Source organism: Eubalaena glacialis, chromosome 4 (genome assembly GCF_028564815.1).
Source record: "Eubalaena glacialis isolate mEubGla1 chromosome 4, mEubGla1.1.hap2.+ XY, whole genome shotgun sequence".
In the NCBI taxonomy this organism is placed as follows: Eukaryota; Metazoa; Chordata; class Mammalia; order Artiodactyla; family Balaenidae; genus Eubalaena; species Eubalaena glacialis.
Window position 1 is genome coordinate 119,103,893 of NC_083719.1, and position 12,550 is coordinate 119,116,442.

Genomic DNA, 12,550 nt, shown 5'->3' on the forward strand with positions numbered 1-12,550 from the left:
TACGTTCAGGAGGTAGAGGTCCTGTGTTTTGTTTTGGAAAGATCCCAGGAAGTAGAGAAATCATTTTGGGTCAGCCTGGCTTCAAGGTAGCCTAACCTAAGACAGTGCAAGGTATCCCCAGAATTATTCCAATCCTGAAGACTATCATAAAGCTAGTCCCAAACTGATCAAGTGTATTATAAGACTTCCAAATGAGATATGACCCAGACCAGATCAAAGGAGAGCTTTAGACTCAATCAGACCCTATTTCCAGACTGGATAAGAACCTGTGCTGGGAGACTCACAATCTTATGTGGTATATATCTTGTGTTATTCACCGTGAAATTTAAGTTCCTCCTTTTCCTGTACCTATAATCATCATTCATTCTCCGGTCACCCCTATGATAAACCCCATTCTCAGCTAACAGCATAATATCCTAGTCCATAACTTTCCATTTAACTGCCATTTTCTCCTTTAGAGCAAACAGCCAAGTCCTCTACTACCCTCCACCTAGAAGATGCCAAGACTTGGAAGTCCTCACCCAGCAGTCTCCTCTTTCTCATCATGAAGTCGTTTAAGGATGTCCAACAAGGAAGCCAGGCCCTCAGCACCAAATGTTTGCACCCAACTGTAAGGAAGAGACAAAGACAATGCAATATCAAATCAAATCAATAAATATCCACCAAAATAAAGTGTATCCTGGCAACTCTTTACTCCCAATCCAAAACATTCTCATACTTCCCTGACTCCTTTGCTCTCTAATCCCCACCAGTGAGCTCCAACATTGGGCTCTCACTCCTGTTACTACCTCAGAATCCTCACCTGACAGGGTTGTTGTTGAGGGAGACACGAAGGGACTCCAGGCAGCTAAGCAGAGGCATATCCCGCAAGCCCGACCTCAGCTCCTGAATGTACATCATGGCTGACCTAGAGCTCTCCTTTTGACTCATGCCCTGGAAAGGAGCATATAGAGATTAGTAAGCACTGGACTCAGTCATAAATTGGACCAGAATTAGTTAACAGTTTAAACAATATGAGGGCAAACACCCATTATACATACCACCAAACTATGTGAGACTCAGAATTTCCTTCCCATTACCCATACATACTTCATGAAGATCGAATCAAGCAAAAGTATGTAAGAAAAGTAACTCAAATGAGAGTAAAAAATGAGTAGGTTTATATAAAAGAATGAAATAGAACTGATGTGGACATGAAATGTTCTATAAAAGTAGCAAAACAAACAGGTCCAAGATAAGGGCACAGTCTCCCATGTCATGGGTACCTGCCCCAGGACTCACAGCCTTGGAGGTGTGCAAGTACTGGGACACCATCTCTCTCTTGATGATAATGTCCTTCTCCCTCAAAGGTTGCTGTTTTTCCTCGTTCAGGTTCATATCCAACTAGAAACGGGAGGAAAAAAGGGGGAAAAATTGCCTTGAATTCCTTACAAGTTTTCAGTGTTTAATGTTTAGTATACTTAGTAAAGAGATGAACACACTAAATGCTTATTGAATAAATAAATTTTCCTGATCCTTAGAGACTTAAGCTATTATGATGGGAGATGATGGGAATTCCTTAGGGATAAATGTGGTTAACATTTTATTATAAATCCCAACAGACATTTTTATACACATACACTAAATTTTTTCCTAACAAAAGTGGACTCTCAATATAGAGGGAAAACATAGTTTGCATTATTGAAAGAAAAGCAAACATAGTATTTTCTGCACTTAGGATGGACCTTAATAATCTCTTCAGACTGAAGCACTGGATGACTGGCATCATGCAAACACCAGCAAAATCTGCACCACTCTAGGGCCTAGACACCCATTACCCCTGGTTAGCTAAGTCCCTGTACAAACTCCTTTCCCATGAAGAAAGAACTAGAAACTGTGACAAACTCCCTCAACAGACATAACCTGGAGTGTGTTATTGGGGGAAAGGCTCTGCTTGACCCTGTTGCATATATAACCATGTGTCTGAGCCTCCTATTTCTGTGAGCACAAGTTTAACCCTAACAAGTCCAGAATATTATTTGAAACGGGGAAAGCATAGGAGAAAAAAAAAGGATATATTCAATTTCTTTCCCATGTGTGTGTTTGTGTATGTGTGTGACGTGTGAAGGAATCACCATCACCAAATTGTCACAGTAATAATTTGACTTCTTTCTGACTCAATTCCTGGTGCTTTCTTCCTCCTTTTACAGATAAATTGAACAAAGAAGTTGCAAAATACTGGCCCTCAGGTTGAATCAGACCCAAAGATAAAGTATGTTTTGTCTGGGTAGCTCAACATTTTAAATTTGAGAGACTTCATATAAAAATATGAATTTATAGCACCAAGGGATGCAATCAGCAAATTTAAGATTACGGAAAACTCTACAGGTCAAACAGCTTCTTCAACAAATTTTTTATAACAAGAGCAAGGATTAAAGAGAGGGAGGAAAACCTATAGTTCAAATGAAACTTAGTAGAATATCACAATGGACCTTACCTGGAATTGTGATTTGAACGAACAAATTGTTTTTTTAAAAATGACCTAATTAGGGAAATCTGAATGCTGGCTATGATATTTGTTTTTTAAAAAACAATTTTTGTTTTTTTAAAAAAATAGAGATTTCTGGTTTCTTTTGAAAAATAGAAATATCTGGCACTACTGGGCTAGCATTCCCAACTGGAATGCTACAAAGCCTACTGGAACTGAATTGTGGCTGGAGTTTATCAAAAATGCCAAAAGTCCTTCGTTTTACTGCAGTCCCTTCTCCTTTTTATCATCTTCTATGTAGCCTGCTTAACTTATTTATGCTTCCTCCCTTGGCCCTAAAGACATCTAAATTTGCAATCCAAGGCCAAGAGACTGTCTTGATAGATCATACTCTTAGACTCTTAACACACCTGGATTATTATGAGACAAACTGAAAGCTTCAATGAAAAGTAATAATAGTAGTACTGGTTGAGTGGTGACTACCACAGGTACCAGGCCTCAGTTTTAAGGATTTTAAGCGCATGCTTTTAATTAAGTTAGGCCTGCCACTAATCTCTAATTGAATCTGAGATCATAAATCCAAGTTAATATATAGGTCTTATGAACCTTATAAAGATGTACTCAAAACTTTCCAAGACTTAGCACTAGTGGACATTCACTCAGTGTCCTCCCCACTCAATGGTCCTCACTGAAGACAGCAAAGTCAGTCACATCCATGCACAGCTCATTACTGAACTGACCTCAGCCCCAATCTTTAAAGGTCTTCTAGTGATTGTAACATCAGAATTCTCTTTCCAGATTCACCACTAAGTAGAAGATCTCGGGCAAACAATGCCTTTCCATTCCTCAGTTTCTTCTTTCCCTCCCTCCCTCCCTCCCTTTTATTTATTTATTTTTGGCCGTGTTAGGTCTTCATTGCTGCACGCGGGCTTTCTCTAGTTGTGGCGAGCGGCAGCTATTCTTCGATGCGGTGCGCAGCTTCTCATTGCGGTGGCTTCTCTTGTTGCGGAGCATGGGCTCTAGGCACACGGGCTTCAGTAGTTGTGGCACGCGGGCTCAGTAGTTGTGGCTCACGGGCTCTAGAGCGCAGGCTCAGTAGTTGTGGCGCGTGGGCTTAGTTTCTTGGCAGCATGTGGGATCTTTCCGGACCAGGGATCGAATCCGTGTTCCCTGCATTGGCAGGTGGATTCCCTGCGCCACCAGGGAAGTCACTCAGCTTCTTCTTTGTGTAGATTTTGTTGTGAATGTTTTAAAACTTTATCTACTCTGGCTAACCCAAAGGTGGTCATCACACTACCACAAGAGCTGGCCCACTCATTTTATGTCTTTGTGGCTAAAGTGTTGCTGGGCTGAAGGACATTAACAAGGTGGTCAGTGATCAGATATTTCCAAGCCTAATTCCTAGATTCCAATCTTACGGACTGGCGCTTGTGTATGTAGTCCCTTCATTAATGGGACTGCTATTAAGAAGTTCTCTGTTAAGCCTGGAATTTTTTGTAATTAAAGGATAGTTAAGGGGGACTGTACACAAAAAAGGGCCCATCATGCTCGTAAAAGCATTTTCAAGAAGAAGCAATGCTTTGGGGTGGGAAACTTACCAGCATCTGTTCAAAGAGTACTAGAACTTGCTCATCTGAAACATCCTGCAATGACTGTGCTGTGGGATCATCCCCATATGATGCAGAAGAATTTCTCTGAGCAGAATTAGGCTTTTCTTTCTCCTTCTTAATTCTCATGCTGGTAAATCTCTCCAGCTGATAAAGAAAAAAAAGTATTAGCAGTGATCCATTTTCATCTACACAACAAAGCACACATCAAATAGCCTCTAACCTCTTATACGTACATGGTTCCTCTGGTTTGTGGCCAGTTCAAGGCTCTTCTGACATGAAAAAGAGAAACCAGTCTTCCTTGTACCTAATTTACTACACTGACTCTGTACTCTCACCTTCATCCAAAGATAAGAGGAATGAAGTATTAAGAATTGGAAACTCTCTACAAAGAGAAAACTTTGTTCTTTAGCTCCCCTGCCATTTCTAAGTCCTCTAGCAGCACAGAACTGAAAGCACCTCATGTGCAGAGTGCTCAGTAAAATGCCTTTTGTTTCCCTCTAGCTATCCAATAATAAATATGGCCAGGCCCTCAGAGGATCTCTCCCTTCAAGAGGTAAGTGTGACCATAGATTTTAATAGATATAAGTCATATACAAGAAACAAGGAAATGCCTTAAAACCAGGAACCATTCTTTTTTCTTTCTTCTGTACACTCCATAGCACTTGTGTTATGTAAGCAGCAAAAGTTCAGTACATATTCTCCAAAAATCCCCTTTGCAAAGAATATAACCTACTTCAGGGGTATATATGTCATCTCTCTGTCAACCAAATGCTCATGAACCACTCCTTAAACTGCAAGGACAAGTGTTCAATTCAAAAAGAGCTACCGATAAGCTGCAGCTTATCGGCACTACCTGATTGAAAATAACAGTAAATATCTGCAAACATTCTGGGGCTTCAAATGATAAGAGTGGCATCCAGACAGCAAGTCAGCTTGGAGTTTAAAGAACATGCCTAACCTTGGAAGCCAATGAATGTGCCAGGGAAATGCATGCAATGGGTCAAACAGAGCAAAGAGTTAGGAAAAAGCTTTGGGATGATCTGAGAATAGAACCCATATCACGTTTATAAGTTATAGAAAGTCAAAGTTATTGCAACTGGTAAATATCATAGTGTAGGAAATGAGCCATGCACATGCTGAACAAAATTTCCTTACCTCATCTGCCATGAGCCGCTTCAGAGTCTAGGAACAGGAAAAACGAGGGAGAAGAAAGGGAAGAGAAATCAGTGAAATGCCAGGAAACCTCCCAAATACCAGATGGGTTGGGGAAAAAAAGAGTAGAAAGTAAGTTGAAAGGATCTAGGCTCCTTCCCACATGCTAGATTTCTGCCAGACTATTCCTTAGCACATTCCCTTAGGTAAGGGGCAGGAGTTTTAAGGTCACTAAAATATAATAACCCTTTGGGGAAAAAAAGGTGGAGAACTGAAAAAACTCTAAATGGGATGACCGATAAACCTATGAAATGTGTTCAACTGCATTAGTAAACAAGGAAATGCAAACTAAAACCACAACGAGATATCATTTCACACTCAAGACTGGCAAAAATTTTCATGTGTGTCTGTCTAGTCACAGAGCAGCGGGAGCTCTCACACACTGTTGGTGTGAATGTAAATTGCTATGGCCACTTTAGAAAACAGTATGGCATGATCTAGTAAAGTTAAAATATGCAGATATATTACAACTCAACATATCAGTTCCTATAAATCTACCCTTCAGAAACTTGCACATATGTAGCAGGTTGTGTATAACAAGAATGTTCACAGCAACACTGTAATATCTATCAATAAAACAGAGAACAATCCAAATAGCTATCAAGAATAGAATGGATAAACTCGTATAATGGTAGAGTGGAAAACAATTACACAAAGAAAGTGAATGAACTCACAAACATAAAAGTGAATGTATTATTTCTTTTACATTGAGATTAAAAACATGCAAGACTAAATTGTATTATTTAGGATGTACAGTTATAAAGGGAATGATTACCACAAATGGCAAAACAGTGGTTACCTGAAGTGGGTGGAAGAGTAATGACTGCAGAAGGGGACAGGGGGCTTCAGGGGTGCTTACAATAATATTCTATTTCTTGATATGGATGATGGTTACATGGATGTTCTGTTTATAATTATTCTGTATGTTTTATATTCTCTTCTGTATATGTGCTACACTTTACCCCCAAAAATCTGAACAAGCAGGTATAGGAAAGCAGGAATTCTTCATTCTAATACTTAGTTTTAAACCATATCTATTTTTGCTAATGTCCTTAGAAGAGTATAGTAAATGCCTCTTGATGAACCTTCCTCAACTAATGAAAAACTATTTCTGACACTGTCACAAAACTACTTTACCAACCTTTTTACAGACGAGAAAAATCTATGTGTTTATGTTCATGTGCCCCATGTCAGAGTTCGGTTAAATCCAGTGTGAACTGTGAATCTTAACTTTGCCCTCCACGGTCCAGAGGAGGTCAACCTTCTACTGATGGAATGCTAATCACTCACCCGAAACCATACGATCCTTGCTCAGTGTCAATGGAATCTAAAGTTACTTTGTGTGTGCTGTTTACACAAAGTAAAGGCAGAAGGGCAGCAAAGGCAGAAGGATGATGAAGCAGAGACAGCAACACCCAAGGAGACTCACAGTTCCTTTTGTCACCACCCTAAGTCACCTGACACACAGAGGTGAAACAAGCCACAAAAAGGATGAATGTTTATAGTTAGGTTGCCATTGCCAAGGTTAAACTTATTTGCTCCTAGAGCAAGTGCTTCCAGAACCTTGTCCTCCAAACTCAAAATGTTCCCTCAGAACCAAGCAACAACCCAAACAATTCTGGGATGGATATAACGTAGGTAACAGAACCTGGGTCTAATGAATCAATCTCAGCTGCAGGTTAAGTTAAAGAACAACAAACCAGCAACTTGTTCTTTCTGTCTGCAACTCTTATTTCTCTTCCCTCCATCCCCATTATTGAAGTTCACGCCACTATGATCTCCTGTTTGATTTACTGTGATAACCTCCTAACTGATCTCCTTGCCTTCAATCCCGTCTGCCCAACACAAAATCCATTCTATATACTATATCCAAGAGTAATCATTCTAAAATGCCAAGCTGTCCATGTTATTTCCCATTTAAAACCCTGCAATAGTTCCCTACTGCCCTCAGGTTAAGATCCAAATTCCTTAGCATGGCATATGACACTTCTGGCTTCTCTCCCTTGACTCATCTCTCAACAAACCCTCCATTTCAAACTCTATCTTCTGGGCATCCTAACTAGTTGCAGGTCCACAAATAGGTCTTGCTGTCTCACAACCCCAGACTTTCTCTAGGCTGCTGCTTCCCTCAGACTAGATTGTGCTTTCAAGCCTAGCTCCAACAGGCCCTACAGGATGATACCTCCTAATTGGATGGGTACCTCTCCTTGTGTGTATATAGAAATAGGTACTTGCCTGTCTCACAGCGCTAGAAGTGGATTACAACTGTCTTTTGATTGCCTCCTCTAGCCATTTCCAGACTAAGTTCCTTCAGGGTAGAGCCTAAGACTTAGTCATTATATCTCCTACGAACAAATACCATAATCTGGGGCTGCTCTCCTAAAATACCAATCCCTGCAAAAGCCCTCAAATCTATTCCACCTCTTCACTGCATTAGTGAAGAAACTGAAGCCCAGACAGGTGGAGTAAATCACTGAGGTCACATGAATAGGGGCAAGCTGGGTATGGAACTCTGGTCTCCAGATTCCAAAGCCCTAAATCTTTGCATTCCCCAGATTCTTGTCTTGTTCCCATTTAATGCCCACTAACTGTTGCCATTACATACAAAAGTAAACATCTCTTTTCTTAAGAAGGAAGAAACCAGTCTCCCTTGCTTTCCTTGGTGCATCATTAGAAACAGATTTATTCCTTAAAAAAATTATCCATGCTTTAGTGCTCAATTTGAGTAAGGACAGCAAAAATGATCCATGCATTTCCTCAACTACTCCAACAGAGGGCAGCATCTACCAGCAAAGTGAATCACAGTACTACAGGCAAAATTCTGTTTCAGAACCCAAAAGAACACCCAAACAGCAAGCTCAATTCCATTACTGAAATGGAACCTGCGGCTACAGTATACTGAGGGTGTATTAATTTACTTATTTAATACTATGTGTGCTTTCCTTACAGATCTTGAACATACAGTTTACAAACAGCTTTGTTAAGTTTGTTTTTTTTAACTGTATCATTAACTGTTTTGTGGATTCTCTGAGATATGCAACAAGAGGTTCCTAGCTCATGAAAAGTAAGAAGGACTAAAAATAGTGGAGACCTTGAAGATAAATGCTACTGGAGCTATATTTATGCCTTATGCCCCAGAGGTTCAAGCTTTTTAACATAGTCTCTAATGATCCCACCTACTTCTTTCTAAATGCTTCTACACTCACCTTTCTCCTTGTTTGCTATCAATTATTTTCTGCTCCCAAACTATAAACCCTTACTTATCTTCACTAAATAATTCATCGTCCTGTCCCTCCTACTGAGTCTTCCACTAAAACTATACTAAAACCTTTAACTACAAATATAGATACTGAAGGAAGCATAAATACGGAATGAAATTTTTTAGCATATCAAAATCTGCTCATGAATACAGATTAATAGGAACTTCCAGATAAAAGACGGTAGACTGAATCAAATTTCCCCGCTTTTTGAAACCCGTCTACATCTACAGAAAAGGAATTTTTAGAAAGAAAAAAATGATAGAGGGAAGGAGCCTACAAGGTTGGGAAGAACAAGAAAAGCGTAATTGCAATCAACTTTTGAAGCTGGGACTAAGACCCAACAGATCTAAGAAAACTGAGTCCTAAACCTGCTGTAGGAAAAGCTAATGACCAATCCAAATTGTACTTAAGGATCCTCAACAGGCTCAGGAATTAGCAGCACCAGGTACCTATAGAAATGGGCAGTTGGAGGGAGGGGGAGGCCCAAAAATAAGATTGGTTTGAAAGCTGTTTAAGAAGCAGTTGGACCAGTAGATCCTCCGTTACCCCCCAACACGCCTCCCCCCATGCCATCGGGAGACTACCCTCCCTTACTCCAGCAGAAGTCTGGAAATTTATTCTTAGAAGAGGGTAAAACACAGATCTCTGGATCAGGGGATGCCAGGCACAGTTGTGGGCAGAGATCCTATCCCAAAAAGAAGAGTAAGTTAATCTATGCGTACTATAAGCTGAGACACCCAGCACCTTCCCCCTTCTAGTTTCTCAGGACCCCAGCACCCCAAAACCCTTACCCTTGAGGCAGAAGGTTGGAAGAGCCTTCTCTGGGGAATTGAAAAACAACATTAAGCTACTGACATAGTCCAAGCAGATGAACCGTGCCATCCAATATGGTAGCTACCAGACACAGGTAACTATTAAGCACTTCTAATGTGCCTAGTGCAACTGAAAAAGGAATTTTTCATTTTATTTAATTTTATCAAAATTTAAAATTAAAAGCTAATATTTTATTGTTATTGTTAAACTTAAGTATCAATATGTTTGGAACACGCTAGGTATGTAAATCTACCTTTCACTTGTAAATTTTTTCAAATCTAAATACACATCAAGTATCTTCATGAAAATTTAGCATTCAAATTGAGATGTGCTATAAATGTAAAATAAAAACTGGAGTTCAATAACTTCATATAAAAAACAGAAGGTAAAATATCACATTAATAATTGTTATATCTATTACATGTTAAAATAATGTTTTAGATATACTGGATTAAAAATTTTATTATTAAAGTTAATTTCACATGTTTCTTTTCACTTTTTTCTTTTTCTGTGGCTACTAGAAAATCTAAAATTACATATGTGATTCACATTATATTTCTATTGGACAGGGCTAGCCTACAATAAACTGCACAGCTAACAAACCTTACCCATGCATCCAGAGTTTCCAATGAGTTTTTTAGCCCCTCATTTTTAAACATTAACAGACAACCAAGGATTATCAAACACATGAGGAAAAATCGTAATAAGAGAGGGGGAAAAAGCAACTCATTATACAGAGACTATGCAAGAAAAAGAAAGATTAGGAAAAAAAATTAATATCCACAAGGGAGAACATAATGCTTTTTTTTTTTTTTAATTTATTTATTTGTTCATTTTTGGCTGCATTGGGACTTCGTTGCTGCGCGTGGGCTTTCTCTAGTTGTGGCGAGTGGGGGCTACTCTTCGTTGTGGTGCACAGGCCTCTCACTGCTCTCTCGTTGCGGAGCACGGGCTCTAGGCGCGCGGGCCCCAGTAGTTGTGGCTCGCAGGCTCCAGAGCGCAGGCTCAGTAGTTGTGACGCACGGGCTTAGTTGCTCCGCGGCATGTGGGATCTTCCCGGACCAGGGCTCGAACCCGTGTCCCCTGCATTGGCAGGCGGATTCTTAACCACCACGCCACCAGGGAAGTCCCTATAATGCCATTTTTTAAAATTGTTTTTTTAAAGTTTTGGCCACGCTGTGCGGCATAAGGAATCTTAGTTCTCTGACCAGGGATCAAACCCACGCCCCCTGCAGTGGAAGTGCGGAGTCTTAACCACTGGACCACCAGGGAAGTCCCTATAATGCCATTTTAAAAAGAAACATTCAGAGGAAAAAGAACCCTGAGAAACTGAACACATGAGAACAGAAACTCAAGAGAAAACTCAATAGAAGGGCTGGAGGATAAGAATTTGAGGATATCTCCCAAATTAGAGCAAAAAGTCAGAGATGGAAAAATAAGAGAGTAAAGATAAGGAAATTAGATCAGTTTGGGAGGTCCAATATCCAAATAACAGGAGAACAGAGGAGGAAGCTATCAAAGAAATAATTCAAGAATATTTCCCAGTACTGAATGTAAGTTGGTGCAGCCACTCTGGAAAACAGTATGGAGGTTCCTCAAAAGACTAAAAATAGAGTTGCCATATGATCCAGCAATCCCACTCCTGGGCATATATCCAGAAAAAAACTATAATTTAAAAAGATACATGCAACCCTATGTTCATAGCAGCACTATTCACAATAGCCAAGACATGGAAACAACCTAAATATCCATCAACAGATGAGTGGATAAAGAAGATGTGGTTCATATATACAATGGAATACTACGCAGCCATAAGAAAGAATGAAATAATGCCATTTGCAGCAACATGGATGTACTTAGAGATTATCATACTAAGTGAAGTAAGTCAGAAAGAGAAAGACAAATACCATATGATATCACTTATATGTGGCATCTAAAATATGGTACAGGGCTTCCCTGGTGGTGCAGTGGTTAGGAATCCTCCTGCCAATGCAGGGGACACAGGTTCGATCCCTGGTCCGGGAAGATCCTGCATGCCGCGGAGCAACTAAGCCCATGCGCCACAACTACTGAGCCTGCACTCTAGAGCCCACGAGCCACAACTACTGAGCCCAAGCGCCTAGAGACCGTGCTCCGCAACAAGAGAAGCCACCGCAATGAGAAGCCCGCGCACTGCAACGAAGAGTAGCCCCCACTCGCCGCAACTAGAGAAAGCCGGCGCGCAGCAACGAAGACCCGACGCAGCCAAAAATAAATAAATAAAATAATTTTTTAATTAAAAAAATAAAAATAAATAAATAAAATATGGCACAAATGAACCTATCTATGAAATAGAAACAAACTCATAGACATAGGGAACAGACTTGAGGTTGCCAAGGAGGAGGGTGGGGGAGCGATGGATTGGGAGGCTGGGGTTAGCAGATGCAAACTATTATATATAAAATGGATAAACAACAAGGTCTTACCACATAGCACAGGGAACTATATTCAATATCCTGTGATAGGGACTTCCCTGGTGGCGCAGTGGTTATGAATCCGCCTGCCAATTCAGGGGACACAGGTTCGAGCCCTGGTCCGGGAAGATCCCACTTGCCGTGGAGCAACTAAGCCTATGCACCACAACTACTGAGCCTGCACTCTAGACCCCGCGAGCCACAACTACTGAGCCCATGTGCCACAACTACTGAAGCCCATGCACCTAGAGCCCATGCTCCGCAACAAGAGAAGCCACCGCCACGAGAAACCTGTGCACTGCAAGGAAGAGTAGCCCCCGCTCACCACAATTAGAGAAAGCCTGCATGCAGCAACAAAGACCCGACACAGCCAAAAAAAAAAAAATCCTGTGACAAACCATAAAGGAAAAGAATATAAAAAAGAATGTATACATATGTATATCTGAATCACTTTGGGGTATAGCAGAAACTAACAACATTGTAAATCAACTATAGGTCAATTTTTTAAAAAATTTCCCAGTACTGAAGGATAAGTTCCCATCACAAAAGACAGAAACAGATCACCACACAAAGGCATATCATGGTGAAATTCCAAAACACTGGGAAAACAAAGAAAATCCTACAGTTTGAAAGAAGGGGTACTTCCCTGGCGGTCCAGTGGTTAAGACCCCGCAATTTCACTGCTGGGGGAGCAGGTTCAATCCCTGGTCAGGGAACTAAGATCCCGCATGCCAT

The 12,550-nt window shown here is 40.5% G+C and overlaps 1 protein-coding gene across 2 annotated transcripts in view; it reads right to left on the reverse strand.

The window, feature by feature from the left end:
* The window catches only part of DIAPH1 (diaphanous related formin 1), a 96,874-nt gene that overhangs the window by 65,283 nt on the left and 19,041 nt on the right, over positions 1-12,550 (reverse strand). Inside the window, exons 2-6 of one of the 2 annotated variants that reach the window (XM_061189741.1) lie at positions 5,233-5,259; positions 4,066-4,221; positions 1,282-1,383; positions 803-933; positions 522-608 (exon numbers count right to left, since the gene is read on the reverse strand). In XM_061189741.1, coding sequence (XP_061045724.1) covers positions 522-608; positions 803-933; positions 1,282-1,383; positions 4,066-4,221; positions 5,233-5,259 — 503 coding nt within the window. The remainder of the gene's footprint in view (positions 1-521; positions 609-802; positions 934-1,281; positions 1,384-4,065; positions 4,222-5,232; positions 5,260-12,550) is intronic. The other variant, XM_061189742.1, reaches the window with a different exon arrangement.